Below are 15,433 nucleotides of genomic sequence, written 5' to 3' on the forward strand. Positions count from 1 at the left end.
AATTATCAATGGGTAGGGAGGGATAAGTAAAAAGTGTATACGTTACTTGTAATTTTCCTCTAAGAGAAAATCTATAGGATGGGTGAAGATGTCAAGATATTAAAAATAAATAAATAAAAGAGATAGGAAGTTGAGAGAATTCTTTCAAAAGGCTTCCTTTTTTAAAAAAAATTAAGGTCGAGGGGCACTGAAGGGCTGAGGATAAGAGAGAAGTCCACACCCAGCTTTTGCTATAAGTAATAATAATGATAATAGTACAATAATAAATGTAGTAATAAAACCCCTCTTGTTTTATGATTCCAAAGGAGAAAGAGGGAATGGGTATAAAGAGGGACATCTAGTAAAGAGGAAAAACGAAGGTGACAAGTAGAGACTTGGAAAGAAGATGGGCTGTGAAGGAAAAAGGGGATATGTTAGGATTTGGGGAGCATACTGTGGGTGGCACAGGCAACAATGCAATCTTGCTCCAATATTGAGAGAAAGAGATGGCAAAAAAAATTAAAAAGTAATAAAGAAGGGAAAATTTCTCATCAATTAAGGGAAGGTGCAAACAAGAGTTTAAATATATGTGTGGCCTGGCCGGCCGTGGCTCAGCGGTTGAGCTTCGACCTGGGATCCAGGCGATCGGGATTTGATTCCCGGTCAGGGCACATGCCCGGGTTGTGGGCTTGATCAATGACTCTCTCATCATTGATGTTTCTGTCTCTCTCTCTCCCTCTCCTCTCTCTGAAATCAATAAAGATATATTAAATAAATAAATAAATAAATAAATAAATAAATAAATAAATAAATAAATAAATGTGTGGCTTTTCAGCCATCAGACTTATAGCAAAGCTGGTTTCCATGTATGCCACACTGAACCATTTCAGAGTTTGTGAAATGGAAGAAACATGTAGTGGTCATTTATGTCACTCATATCTCCAGACACGAAAGGATCATTATGTCTGCTTAGTGGGGCATTGCTTCCATAGTATCCCATCCCAGTTATTATCTTTCTTCCAAATATATTCCTTGCATATTCTGTTTTGGGTATAGGTTAGAGGCAAGTGTACCAGGTAGGGGGATGCAGAAAAAGATCAAAGGAAGCCAACTAGCACTGGAGAGATAGAATTGCTGTATTACTAGAGTCCTCAACCCTTGCATAGATTTGGAATCTAATATAGTTTGCTGAATAAATGGATGCATGAATGAATAAAAGAGATGAGATACAGTAAGGATTAAAAATAATAATTTTTAGTGCAGTGACTCTCCAATTTCTTCCCAAAGGCACTCACCTCCAGGTTAATGGATCAGAGAAAGTGTCAGTTGATTTCTCCACTAGACAACATCATACACCCTTAGTCTTCCCTTCAGCTCCAATTTATTGAGGTAAAGGGATGTCACCCTACTATATATGACAAAAACAGAGGAAACATAGGCTGAGCAGTGGTTTCAATAACACTTGACTCTCTCTGATACTTATTCCTCATATATTTGCAAACAAAGTTATTTAAGATGATCAGCATCTGTGTTGGTGATGGTCTGCAAAATTACTCCTAAGGACAATCATGACCTTTTATGAGTATAACATTTGATTGTTAAAAACACTACCAAATCCGTTTTAATATTTAATTATCATAATACAATTTAGGGTAAGAAAGGTAGAGATAGCAATTTCAATTTTAAAGATAAAGGAACTAATGCTCCTAATGATGAGAAAAGAGATGAAAGGCAGTAAGGATTAAACTGAATGATTAAGATGATTTTTAAAAAGTTGAATTTATTGGAGTGACATTGGTTAATAAAATTATATAGATTTCAGGTATATAATTCTATAATATATCATCTGTATATTGTATTGTGTGTCCACCACCCCATTCAAGTCTCCTTACAATATCACACATAGGGACAAAGTAGGACTTGACCTGCAGGTCTTCTACCTTCAGTTCATCTGCCACTCTAAACTCTCTTGACTAATTTTCTGTAGGAACTTAGCAACTAGCTAAACTGAGAGCTCAGTGAATGGTCCTGGTTATATGTGCCCCAGTTATCTCTGTGTTCCTGGCTGTTCTCTGTGATTCTTACAATACATACCCGAGCACCAACAGCTGGAGGGAAGGGGCTTGGAGTGCATTCTTCCTTTCAGTCAGAAATCAGGATAGGTGGTAGCCCAGCTACAGTAATATTCCCTGATTAAAACACAGGATCTTTTTGAAGAGCCCAGGGGCCTTTATTTAGGCTGAGAATTCCCTGAAGAATTCTCAAGACTCTTAGCTGAGGATAAAAGTCCTGAGAGGCTGAGAAACGTCAATCCTTTAGGTAGAGGAATATCTTCAAGATGTTGAGATGTTTCTGCTTATGGATTTCAATTTCTGAAACTGGATAAGAAAGACCTAGCTAGGCCTGGAGAGCAGTGTTCCAAGAGAGTGTGTTTTTGATTCAGACTCAGATAAAAAACAAAGCTGACTCCAACCTTATCTCTGGTACTTTCAAACCATGGGACCATGCAACCTAGGACATGTTAATCTCTCAGAAAGATTATTTTCTTATATCTTAAAAAGGGAACCTTTCCCCTCTTTTCTTACATGGACCTTGGTACTATCAGGCATTCTTGTATGTTTTAGAGTCAACTGCTAGTGTAATTTGGTTCGTGTTTAAGGAGAATGGTGGCCTCCAATCTTAACTATAGGCTTCTCAATTATCATTGACCATTCCTTGTGTTTTCTCCCTAGTGCACATGTGGTCTGGCTCATAATTCAGAAACTTGTACTCCAAAATGCTAGTTTAATACATTCAAATGGTTCATCAACCCATTTTAACTACCAATATCTATATCGACAGTTCTTCCAGAATCAATTTAAACAATTGTTGGAACACCTAAACAGAATAGCTGATACTTAATGGATTCTCAGTAAACCCCATTACTAAAATAATCAAGAGAGTGACCATAAATCCAGTTTGCCTAGAACATGCCTAATTTATACTTACTGTGTTGGTTTCCCAAACAGCTTGGAATTTATCCCATATTTTTCATTTTATCACACATGCTATCTGTAACTATATTAAAATCAGCCAGGATGGGTTGCTAGATCTTCCCTTTGTGCTTCAAGTTTCTGTTGCAGTTTCATCTAATTGTCTGTGAGATAACATGCACAATGAACACAGTTCCTACTTTAACACATTTCTAAATCTGATGGATGACCAGTATTGTCTCATATCCCTTTCCTTGACCATATCCAATGCAATATTAGTAAAGCTGCAAAGACAGCAGGTGGGTCATTGCTGATAAAGTAAAGTTCACTGGTATACAAGCAAGTAGATAAAGCTAACTCCTTCCAGGTTCAATTGGTGGAGGGAGAAGACATACTTGATAATGCTACCCTTTCCAGATATTCATTTTTTTTTTTTAATAACCTTTTAGTGTTTCTATATCATACTATCTGCTGTTTTGTTGGATTTTGCTCTTCCTCCCAACCTCTAAATGGGTGAATACCCAGAGTACTGTCAAAGGACCTGGCTTCCTTGGAAACTGATAGCTTATTTAGAATAAGTGTTTGGAACTTAAGTGAAAGGCCAAGGCTACAGATAAGGACATAATATCCATCATCTTATGAATTTACCAGTCTTCTGAAACTCCTTATCTGAGCTATAAACCTTGCTTTTCTAACTGTGCTAGACATGACTAAAATTATGATGTCAGTAGACTGTGACCATTTGTGTTCTGGCCTTTGTCTCACCAATGTTTTTAGAACTGCACTGTTTTTTACAAGTAGTCACTATTGAGATTTAATTTAAATGTACAGGAGAAGCATTCATAAATTTAATTATTTTATTATATAATGATTATTAATTTAACTTTATTATAGTAATATGACACCCTCTTAATTATTTATATAGATTTTCTCATTTATATTCTTATACTACTATTTTCCCCATTTTATAGATAAGAAAACAAATCTTAGAGAGATATAATAACTTGTTCAATGTCATGTATCTAACTGCCAGGAGACATGAAGAAGAAGAATCACATAATATTTAAGACATACACCATTCTCACACATATCCAAACTGGGCATTTCTAAACCTTCCCTAGACACATACTTCCCCCAACATATACATTTCATCTCTCCTTGATAGTTCTGTAAGATTCTCAGTCTCCATGGGGAACTTCTGATCTGCTTTTCTCTCAACATCTAGCCCATCTCTTCAAGATCAAAAGAGATAGAAAATGCAATGCAAATTCTGACAAATATTATAAAAGAGTAAAATTATATCTTATCTTATTTATAAATTTTTTTTACCTATGTGACACTCCATCTTAAAGTCAATGATAGGAAAAAGATTAGAAGTGGGGGAAAATCCCTTAGACTCCCCTTTTGTGCTTTGTGAGCACTGTTTTATAAAGCCCAGAGAGCCCTTAGGGATGACAACAAGCAAGAGCTCTTTGGAGAATAACACCATACTTCATGGAAAATCTTGTAAAGGGTTGACTCAAGGGACACTGATCTAGTACTGAACTCATAATGCAGGTTCAGACTGAGGAAACTGAGTTTGATAAGATCTTGGATGCCATATTTAAATTCAACAGCTATTCATCAAATCTTGCTCTTGGCTCATTTGCCAGCACATCTTGGGAGGAGTCAGCTAAGAGTCTAGAATCCCAAGTTCTGAATGAGATCAGGATATCAATATTGTGTATTAATTTTCTCCTAACTTGAAACTATATACCTCTATTTATATGTTTATAATGACCATTTGTGTTTCCTGTTATTGAAGCATCTGTTTAAGCCTTGTTCATTTTCTATTGAGTTATCTGTCTTTCCCAAATTGATTTGCAAAAGCTTTGTTTGTTTTGTCTTTATAAATGTAAGCTAAGCCATTTGTTGGTTATGCGTAGCATATATGTTCTCCCACTTTATTGCTTATTGTTTTAGTCTCTTAATCAATCCTGTTTATTCAATCAATGGAGTCAGCCATGTTAGTCTATGTAGATTTATAATATATTTACTTTGCAGGCAGGAGATTCACTTTGGAACAAATATGAGCAAACCGTAGTCCAGCTACCACATGTAGCTAGCCTGTCTTTAGAGTAAAAATTATATCTAATTTATTTAATATATTAATCTTATAATCTAATTAGAGATATGAAAATTAGAGAGAAAATAATTCACTATGGACTTTTACTTTTTGTCTGTAATTCTTGTAAGCCTTCCAACCACCATTAATACACAATCACACATAAGTTATCATACATTTGACAATAAACAATAACTTGAGTGAAATGCTTCTTAATGCGGAAAAATCACCTTAAAATTTTGTTAAAATAAATATTTTAATTCAATATATCTTGAGTGGATCACAAATTACTATATTGTTTAACAAGCTTCCAGTGATGCTTCTGTTGGTGGCCCAAGGAGACATGTTGATCAGTTGGTCAGTCTTCTATTACATGGTTTTGGTAGAAGGAAGTCAATCTGTCAGTCATGTTGGATTTGCTTGAGAGTGATTAGTTTTGCCTAGAAAAAAGAAAAAATGTAAAGATAATAATCTATTTTTTTCTTTTTTAACTTAAAAGTAAAAGTCTAATAAGACTGCTGCCAAAAGGAGATAGAAATTATCTATCTTCAATTAAATTCACTAAAGAGTGTTTTTGCTGTGTTATAAAATGACAATGCAGTTTGTCTTACATTTTTAAATTTAGTACTAATTTTTGCAATTATGCCTTATTTATTTTTTCTTTCTTTCTTTTTCCTTTCTTTCTTTCTTTCTTTCTTTCTTTCTTTCTTTCTTTCTTTCTTTCTTTCTTTCTTTCTTTCTTTCTTTCTTTCTTTCTTTCTTTCTTTCTTTCTTTCCTGGATTCTCTTCATGAACTCTTATATATCTGCCCTATCTTCCATGTTGTCATTTTATCTCATCTCAGTGTGCTGACTGAGGCCTGAATCAAAATAGAGTAAAAGAGACTATATAGGATATCTTGGTCTTTTTTGGATTGTGAGGTGATATTTTAATATTTTTCATTTACTTTTAGGTTTACTCTTTGTTTGTTTTGAGGGAGGGATTTCAACTCACTTTCTAACATTAAAAGAGTCATCTTCAGCTCCTTGGTTCATAAGAATCTTTTGAAATCATGCATAACTATTATACTGTATTGAAATATTTTTTCTTTTTGTTGCAATAATACATTTTTAGTTTATTCTTGTAAAAGATTTAAATGTGTGTTTTAAAAAATTCTGATATATTTTAAGAATCGCAATGATCTTACACAATCATAAGGAGAAATCTTTTAGGCCTATATGCTTCAGAAACTCACACTGAAAAAACTCATGCACAGACACATGCACATGCACACACATGCAAAAATTCAGTAGACGTGATATGTATGAGATTTCAAATTACTGAGAAATAATAATTCACTCAACTAAATTCACTGGGTTGACTCAATTAATTGAAATGTATTATAGAGTATTTTCTCATTGAATTAATTACTTTTTTATAAGCATGTAGTATTGTGACAGTAACAAAGTAGATACTTAACAAATGGCTTTTGAGTAAACTAATGTCACAATTAAATACACATGCATTTCATGAACACTCTAACAGACTCTTATAATGATAATTCCTGCACAGTTTCAGGGATCAACAACCTATCAAGCAGCTTGAGAAGACAAAAAGGGAATTGTAAGAAACCAAAGAAATGAGCTCATATTTTAAAAAGACATTACATCCTTCAATTGTCTTTTAAAAAGATCACTCTCAACTTGCATAGATAGTTAGTTAGAAAGCAGGAGCAGTTATTTAGAAACCAAAGAGGCTATTGCAGTATTTCTCTAAAGAAATACTGGTGACATTAGGATGATTAAAACAGAGATACAGAGGAGACAAAATACATAATTTGTGTCTAGATTCAAAAGAACTTAGTATAGATAAATTGAATGTGGGGATAAAGAATCCATTTCTGCCAGAAGGATAGACACTACATTTGTCTGTATTGATTGGAATTTATTGCTTTAGAAAGAGATGACATCATATGGCATCTATTTTACTTTTTGTTAATTAGGATGGAGACCTTAGGATATGTGCTTCCTAGTCTAGTTTTATGCCTATGATCAGTATCTAGTTTAAGTAAAATAAATCTGATAATATTAACAAGAAAAATATATTGATAATTATTTGTGTCAAATATTAGGTTTTCTCAAACTCACCTTTACTGTCTTACCCAAGACATTCACCCGATATGGTTTTAACTATATATGACTGTTATAGCTGCCTCTGACATAATTTTGCTACAACTCTTACTCTAATCTGTCTAGTTTTTACACAGTACACAATTGGGTTCATCAGTGGAGGCACAAGTAAGAGAACATTTGCCACGAGAATATTGAAGAGAGGAGAAACATGCTGGGCAAAGCGATGGACAATGGCAAGGTTGATGATGGGCAGGTAGAAGATGATCACTGCACAGATGTGTGAAACACAAGTATTGAGGGTCTTGAGCTGCTCTTTCTGGGATGCAATTTTCAGCACTGTCTTGAGGATCAGAATGTAAGACACAACAATCAGCATAAAGTCTATCATAACACAAAGTGCTGTAAAAAAGCCATAGATGACATTAATATGGTTGTCAGAGCAGGCCAACTTCATGACATCTTGGTGGAGGCAGTAGGAATAGGATAATTGGCTTTTGTTACAATATTTCAACTTTCTCAAAGTGATGGGGAAGGGAAGAACCAGTAGGAAGCTCTTAAAGGTAAACACCATTCCTATTTGGGCAACTCTGATGGTAGTAAGAATAGAGCTGTATCTCAGAGGGTTGTGGATGGCTAAGAAGCGGTCAAACGACATAATCAGTAGCACCGAGGATTCCACTGCTGTGAATACATGGATGAAAAATTCCTGGGCTATGCAGGCATTGGCCGAAATTCCAGGAGCATTGAATAAAAAAATCCTCAAAACAGTGGGCAGAGACGATAAGGACAAACCCAAGTCAGACAGCGCCAACATGGACAGGAAATAGTACATGGGCTCATGCAAAGAGCGCTCTGTCTTGATGACAAAAAGGATGGTGCAGTTTCCTAGAACAGCAACGAGATACATGCTATAAATGGGTATAGAGATCCAAATGTGTGCGTATTCCAGCCCTGGAATCCCAACCAAGAAGAAGGTGGTGATTTCAACATGTGATGTGTTGATAACTGTCATGATGCATGGAGAAGGCTCTGCAATGAGAGATTTTTAAGTTAGTAAAATATGAATGTCTGAAAATTTGTTAAAAAAACAAGCAGCAGTTGTTGAAAGTTCTGGCTTATTTCCAGCTCTCTTTTGACAGAACAAAGCATTTATATGATTATCACATAATGAGAAGTGGATACTATTTTAGACTAGAATCTACCTATACCATAGATTAGAAAAATTACTTTTGGCCTCTGTTTTCTATAGAGAAACTAGAAAGGAATTTTGCATTCAGATGTAAATCTGATTTCATTTTCCCTGTAAAATATTATTAAACCCTAGTCAGTTAACCTGGAATTCTTTACTACTTGCTTTCACATCTTAGATAAGATGTTGGGTAGAATGTATGATTACTAAAATAACACTACATGAAAGCAAAGGAATCTCACACTCATTTTCTTCCTACCTCTTGTCACCCTCACAGAAGTGAGATCTTCTCAAAATCTAATCACCCTTAGTCCTATTCCCTATCTTCTGAAAATTGTTGATCATTTAAATAATCTCTTTAAAATTTTCACTTTTTTCAAACCATGCATCTGTTTATAAGGACTGTCAGTGCAGAGATCACTAACAAAATATGCCTCATTTTTTCCTGGCCAGGAATTTGTGATTGGTTATGTTGTGCTGATAGGAGAATAATAACCTGAAGTGGTCAATATCACAATTTAGAAGAATTTGAATTCTGTTGAAAATTGATTCCCTAAAAAGAGAATAGTCCATTTATATAGTCTGAAGGAAACAATTTTCCTAAAGATATCACTTTTGGAAGTATGAAGTTGTATTTGGTTGACAGCTTAAAAAGAGAAGTAAAGTAAAAATCAAAGAGGTAAGAATATATGAGTACTTACTAGTGAGTATATATTTTGGAGAGCACTTTTGAGACTGGTTAAAGGATTCCAGCATAAAATCTCAGAAGTCATCCAATTTGTCTGCCACCAAAGGCTCTGCCTTATATAAGAGGACTTGTCTCTTTCTTCTTCCTTAATGATCTGCTCAAGGGGCACTGAGGTCTCCAGGGATTACAGCCAGTTTGCATCTGCTCTGAGAATAAGAATAAACATGTGGAAATGCAGTAAATCCATAGAGTGTTAATACTAAGTATATGAAATAAGTACACCTTGATTTAAGGACTGTTTCTGTTAGAGAGAGGTTCTTAATAACCAAGTATGGGAGAGACACAGTAAATGCTATGCAAAATCTCTGACACTTCCATTGGGTATTTGTCTCAGATATTTCTCCTCCACCCTGGACAGAGTCAAAGCACAGATGCTATGAGTTGAACTTGTGCATTAAAGGAAGTGCTGCAGGACAGACACCTTATGATGTGTATTTTTTAGCCAAGGCTTTACTCCTGAAGCCTAGATCAATTCTTCTAGATACTCCTGGACGTCACTAACTAAATATTTTTTAAATCTACTTGTCCAAACCAGACTCCATTTTCTCTGTTTCCACATCTACTCTTTTCTTAGGGACCCATCATCACAATAAACCCTTGTGTTTAATATTTCACAAGCCCAAGCACTGAGCCCTTTAATCTCTTCCCTCCCACATTTTGGACGTACTGATGGCCATCATTTATGGAGAATTTAAATTTTTCCACTTATTGAGTTTCACTCATTACTGGATGATGATCTTGCACTTGAGTAACGGTAAGTGCAATTATTATCTTCATTTTACTGATGAAAAAAATGTTTCTCAAGGAGGTCATTAATGTTCCAAGGATCATATTGGAGTTGTACAGTAGAGGTAAGGTAGAAACTCAGGTCTGTCAGATTCCTTTTAACTAAACATATTGTATGCAATCAGTATGGTCAATCAATATTTGGGAAGTTACTGATTGAATGGATTACTGGAACTGTGTGTTCTTTTCAGCATTCTAAACTGCCTACCTATGTGTGTGTGTATATATATATATTTATATAGTCCATTAATATATAGCTTTTTAATGGAGTTGATCAAAGCTATTATTGAGTTTATCAAAGCAGAAAGCATAAGAAAGTTTTACCATAACCCTCTACAACAAACTCTAGGCTTTTATCATGCATTAACAGAATTGTTGGACTTTTTAGAGAATTAGGGTAATTATATTCATTCTCATCACTTAGCAACCACAGTCAGACAGATACTATGTGGAATTTTTTGCTTGAGCTGGTTCAAACATAAATGTTAGCTCTGAATATCAGGAAACTTACCAGTAAGTTGGTAAGTTGTTGGACCCATATGTCAGAATAAAGAGAAAGTGGAGGTGGCATGCAGTCACCAGTGCCTTCACTGCTGTGTAGGCACAACCTTTATTCTGACCTTAGAAACTGAGTCCTGCTTTCCTAACGTTCTCCTATTGGTCCAGAAGACTTCAGGAATATTTGGCGCAGCAGACTCTTTGCAGAGAAAAAGAAAGTCCTGTGATGAACCCTCAAAGGCACTGGAGTCAAGGAGAGTCATCCAGCCCTCTCTAAATGGGAAGAATTAATTCTTTGAGGAAAACACCCTTTCAGTCTTCTTTGCTCCCTCTGGTGGAACTATACTCATGTCATCCATCATAGGAGAGCACCATGTGAGTAATCTTAGAGTAGTTTCACAGAGTCACAATGACTACATCTTTATGAATCTGCCTCCTCCACCAGATTTTACTCCTTTAAACATACAGATGTTTACTTAAACAAATTGAGAAAATTTTGAAAATTTAATTTTTATCTATCATATGCAAGAACAGTGGGTTTTAACCTGGGATGCTCATCAGACTTTAGTATGGAGTTTTATAAAAATGCATATTTCTAGTCCTACTCCAGATTCACTGAATCTCTTTAATTAATATTTTTAGGTATTGGCTTGGTATTTTCTTGATATATTATGCATATTATTTCTCATTATTTTATGTTATATATCTATATTGGTTCCACTATATAAATTATGCTTATATATATTTTTATACATCTGATGTAACATTCATTATCCTTGAATATAGGTTATATCATTATCCTCATAGACATTTGTTTAAAACTTCTTTTTTTTTGTAATACTTTCATTATCTTTTTTTGCATGCCTTGGAAACAACCAAATTTATTTGTCAGTAACATTGTGTTATCAACTTTCAGCAGGCTTTTTACACTGAATGGTATAAGGAACAAATTAACAATATCCATGTTAAAAATAAATTTAACTTTCTTAAGTTAGCTTAATTATCTTAAAACAATAGTTTTTGTTTGACTTTGATGCATTCATGGAGCCTCTTCAATCAGTAACAGGCCAAAGCTTTCTCTTCAACAGAGAAAGACCCTGTCAGAGCCCATGGTAAAGGACTGTACCAATACTTCAAAGTTTAAAAGATAGACTCTTGGGTAACTTTTCAGACTACAGGCATACCTTCAGTCACAAACTGTTTCCTAGTGCTTATAAAAGTTTTATTTATACTATATTGTAGTCTAGTAAGTGTGCAATAGCATTATGTCTAAAAACAATGTACAAACCTAAAATAAAAAATACTTTATGGCTAAAAAAGTGCTAACCATCATCTGAGTCTTCAATGAGTTGTGATTCTTTTGTTAACACAGGGTCTTGACTCGATGCTGCTGAAAACTCACTATCTGTGAAATGCAAGGAAGCAATGCGCAATAATATGAGATATGCCTGTATTCCAGTGGGCTGAACCACAAGATCCAGGATGCTTTTTAGTCAAGAGACAGGTAGTTTCATGGGACTGCTGACCCAAGATCTAGAGGAATAAGAATTCATTGCATGAGGTTGAATAAATTAATGAGAAACCTCTCATTGTATTTGTTTGTAATATTGCTGATGTCCTTTTATGTTCTATTTTCTCAATATATAATGAGGTTTTTCTCTCTTAAGCTATTTCCAACCATTAATTTAGTAGACTCTGCTTTTGTAAAGTAAGATGAAACATTTTGAAGTTAGACCTGATTTTTATTGACTCCTTAGAGTTCAGAAAATCTTCTTGAGTGTCCTTGCTTTTCACAACAATGTGCTATTTGCACAGGTACAGTAAGAACATGTCTTCTTGCCTGGCTGGGTGGTTCAGTTGGTTGGAGAATTGTCCCATAGACCAAAAAGTTTGCAGGCTTGATTCCCAGTCAGGGCACAGGCTTGTGTTGCAGGTTTAATCTCCAATTAGGATTATGGGACACTGCCAGTCAATTGTTTCTCTCTCACATCAATGTTTCTCACCCTCTCCCTTCCTCTCTCTAAAATCAATAAACATATTGTAGGATTAGGATTAAAAAGAAAAAAAAAAGAACTTGTCCTCTTTTAATCAGAATATAATTTGAAAAATTAGTTATGCAACCAAGGCCTTTCCTGGAATGTCATACTTGTAAATATTGGTCATTAAATCAGGTATAACTGGTATTTCTAGAGAACTAAGGTTGACTTTATAGAGTCTGTGCTAACAAAGCCCTCCCAGATAAACTAGCCTGGGAAGGGATACAGAACACATATCCTCAGAATGTATCACTTTGTCCTGTGAACTATTTTGAGCTATAGACTATCAAAGCCCAAATAGACTCAAGAATAGCTTACAACTTCCCCTTTCGCTGCCCCAAATGATTTAGACAAAAGGCCTGGCCCGGGAAGAAAACTATTGCTAGAGATAATTACAGAGAACATGGAGTAGCTGTGGTGGAGTGGGGGAAGCTAGGCAGGCCCTGGAGATCAAAGTCTTCTCTGTGTCCATTTTCTCTACATGGCTCCGCAAACATTGGTTTACCAAACATTTGCTCGTCTCATCCTGCTGTGAATGGTCTTCCTTCTCTTTGAAGCCCCAGATGTCTACCCTCCTTTCTCCTTTAGCTCAGGATAGTATATAAGCCTTTTTATTGTATCTGCCTATGGGCTTTGTATTATTATACAAACCTCCTCCCCATGTATGAAATTAAATTTGTTTTTCTGTCAATCTGTTTTATGTTAATTTAGTTATTAGACTAGCCAAAGAACCTGAAAGGGTAGATAAAAATTTTTCCTCCCCAGGATCTGTTATTTGGCTTACAGGTACATCCCTTTCAGAGGTGGTAATGAGATAAGGTATATAATGAAAAGGCTTAACCTATAAGGACAACAGGAACTATCAAGGAGAAAGTAAGACCAACCCCCAATATATTTATTTCTCAGAACCAGCATAAGACTAGCTCAATCCAGCTTGGTAACAAATGCTACCTTACAGGGACCACTGGCATCATTATACACTCATTGTATATATCAGCATGTTATATGACACCCCCCAACACCCCGAGCCAACTTGATTGGAAACAGAAAGCCCTAAAAGATCATAAAATGTTTGACAGAGCTCTTCTGAAAAGTCTCCACCCCTTTTCTGGAAAAATTCTGAATATTTCTTCCCCTTATTGAATGGGCTACCCCTTGATTAAATATGAGCCCCAATAGAAGTAAACCTCACTAGGGAGAGACTGCTCTGCCTTTGGGGTAGCTTCTTTCTGTTCTACTGCTTCACTAATAAACTCTTTCCACCTTAAACCCTGCTGGCTCTCATTTGAATTCTTTTCAGTGTAAAGCCAAGAACTCACACTGGGTCACAGACCTTTGGTGCCCAAACCCTTGGAACACCTGCATCAGTGAGAGGCCACTTCTGTGTCAGGCCAGGATCCTGGGATGTTTGGGGGAGTTTAAGAAAATAAAATATTGCACAAATGTATAGAAACCTGAAGGAATAATTTGATGGAGACAATTTCTTGCTTATAACTCCCTATACTAGATATAGCATATAAAAGCATCTTTTAAACGTCCAGTCTGAGATTCTGTCTGGAAATATTTAGTGCTGCAAACTTAAGAAGGCCTGTTGGTAAATTAACATTCTTTCTGTATCTGTGTAAATAATGAGGCCAAATCGAAAGAGGGAAACCTTTTTTTGTGATCAAGAAAAGCTTTCTTCAAAATTATATTTTATTAAAATAGGGGAGACTATAGGGAAAAATATGTGCTTCAGTGGAAAGCTCTACATTGTATAGAACACACCCTTATGGGTTATCTGATTCTGATTACTTGGTGACTGATCTATTTTCCAGCTCTGTAAGTTGTATACACTAATAGCTGTTAAAAAAATAAAATTCAACTGAGAAAATTTAAAGATCTAATTGGCTTGATTGAGTGATTCTTGAATCAAGCAGCATCTAGTAAATAGAGAGGTGCTTTAAGAATTTGTATGAAGTGGAAAGATTTTCTAGGCAGAAGGACGGTGGGGCAAGGAAGTCATTAGCAAAATAAAGCATTTTTTCAGGCCAGGTTGTTTTCTTTTGAGGGAAGAAAAAGGCAGAGATTTTATCATGCAGATTACCTCATTAGTGCTAATTAGGAAACTTCAGATTGACTGGTTAAAGGCCATATTTCTGGTAAGGGTTGAAGTTGCAATGAAGTTTACTGTCATGGGGGCAAATGACTCCGTTTTGGGCTTGTTAATTTTTTTAAATATAGCAATCAAAAGAATTCATATTGGTAGATATGCAAATAAATTCTGTCTGGTGAAAGGTCAATTGGTATGTGTCCTTCAAAGTAGAAGAAGCCATATTTGTACTTATTTGCAAGTTAATGTTAACATTCCTATCTATAAAGGTGTCTTTTATATGGGCTTTCCTTTGAAGTAATTGTATAATTTCCTTGGTTCTTTCATTAAAAATGAATTAAACGAGCTCTTTTTAAAATATATATATATATCTTTATTGATTTCAGAGAGAGGAAAGGAGAGGGGGAGAGAGAGGTAGAAACATCAATGATGAGAGAGTCATTGATCGGCTGCCTCCTGCACGGCCCCGACTGGGGATCGAGCCCGCAACCCAGGCATGTGCCCTGACCAGCAATTGAAACCCGATTGCCTGGATCCCAGGTCAACGTTCAATCGCTGAGCCATGCCCGGCTGTGCTAAACGAGCTCTTTAACAAACGTACACTTTATGTCTTTGTGAGAGCTGTAACGTTACCTTTATTGAAGATTAGTCTTTATCAAGGTTTACATTCTTGCACAGAGGGAGACAAATACATTTACATACAGTATAATGAGTTATGACATTAGGTAGAACTCCCATAGAAACCTGAAAGACAGGGAACTTTTTGCCCTGCATAATTTAGAAAGTGGTACTTTAATGTTCAGGAAGGAAATATTAAAACATATAATTAATGAATGAATTGAATTCTTTTTATTTTTTAAAACTCTGCATGGGTTCATATTAATGTGTTTTATTGGCTTTTTGTGTGTATCATTGTCC

General features: G+C 35.4%; 1 protein-coding gene across 1 annotated transcript in view; it reads right to left on the minus strand.

The window, feature by feature from the left end:
* Positions 1-7,236: 7,236 nt before the first annotated feature.
* LOC308565024 (olfactory receptor 51B5-like) overlaps positions 7,237-15,433 on the minus strand; it is a gene marked incomplete at both ends in the record, with an annotated part of 340,544 nt that continues 332,347 nt past the window's right edge. Inside the window, one exon of the mRNA XM_081153792.1 lies at positions 7,237-7,525. Within this exon, the coding sequence (XP_081009918.1) occupies positions 7,237-7,525 (289 nt within the window). The remainder of the gene's footprint in view (positions 7,526-15,433) is intronic.

This window comes from Miniopterus schreibersii, assembly GCF_964146895.1.
Source record: "Miniopterus schreibersii genome assembly, chromosome: 12".
Taxonomy (NCBI): Eukaryota; Metazoa; Chordata; class Mammalia; order Chiroptera; family Miniopteridae; genus Miniopterus; species Miniopterus schreibersii.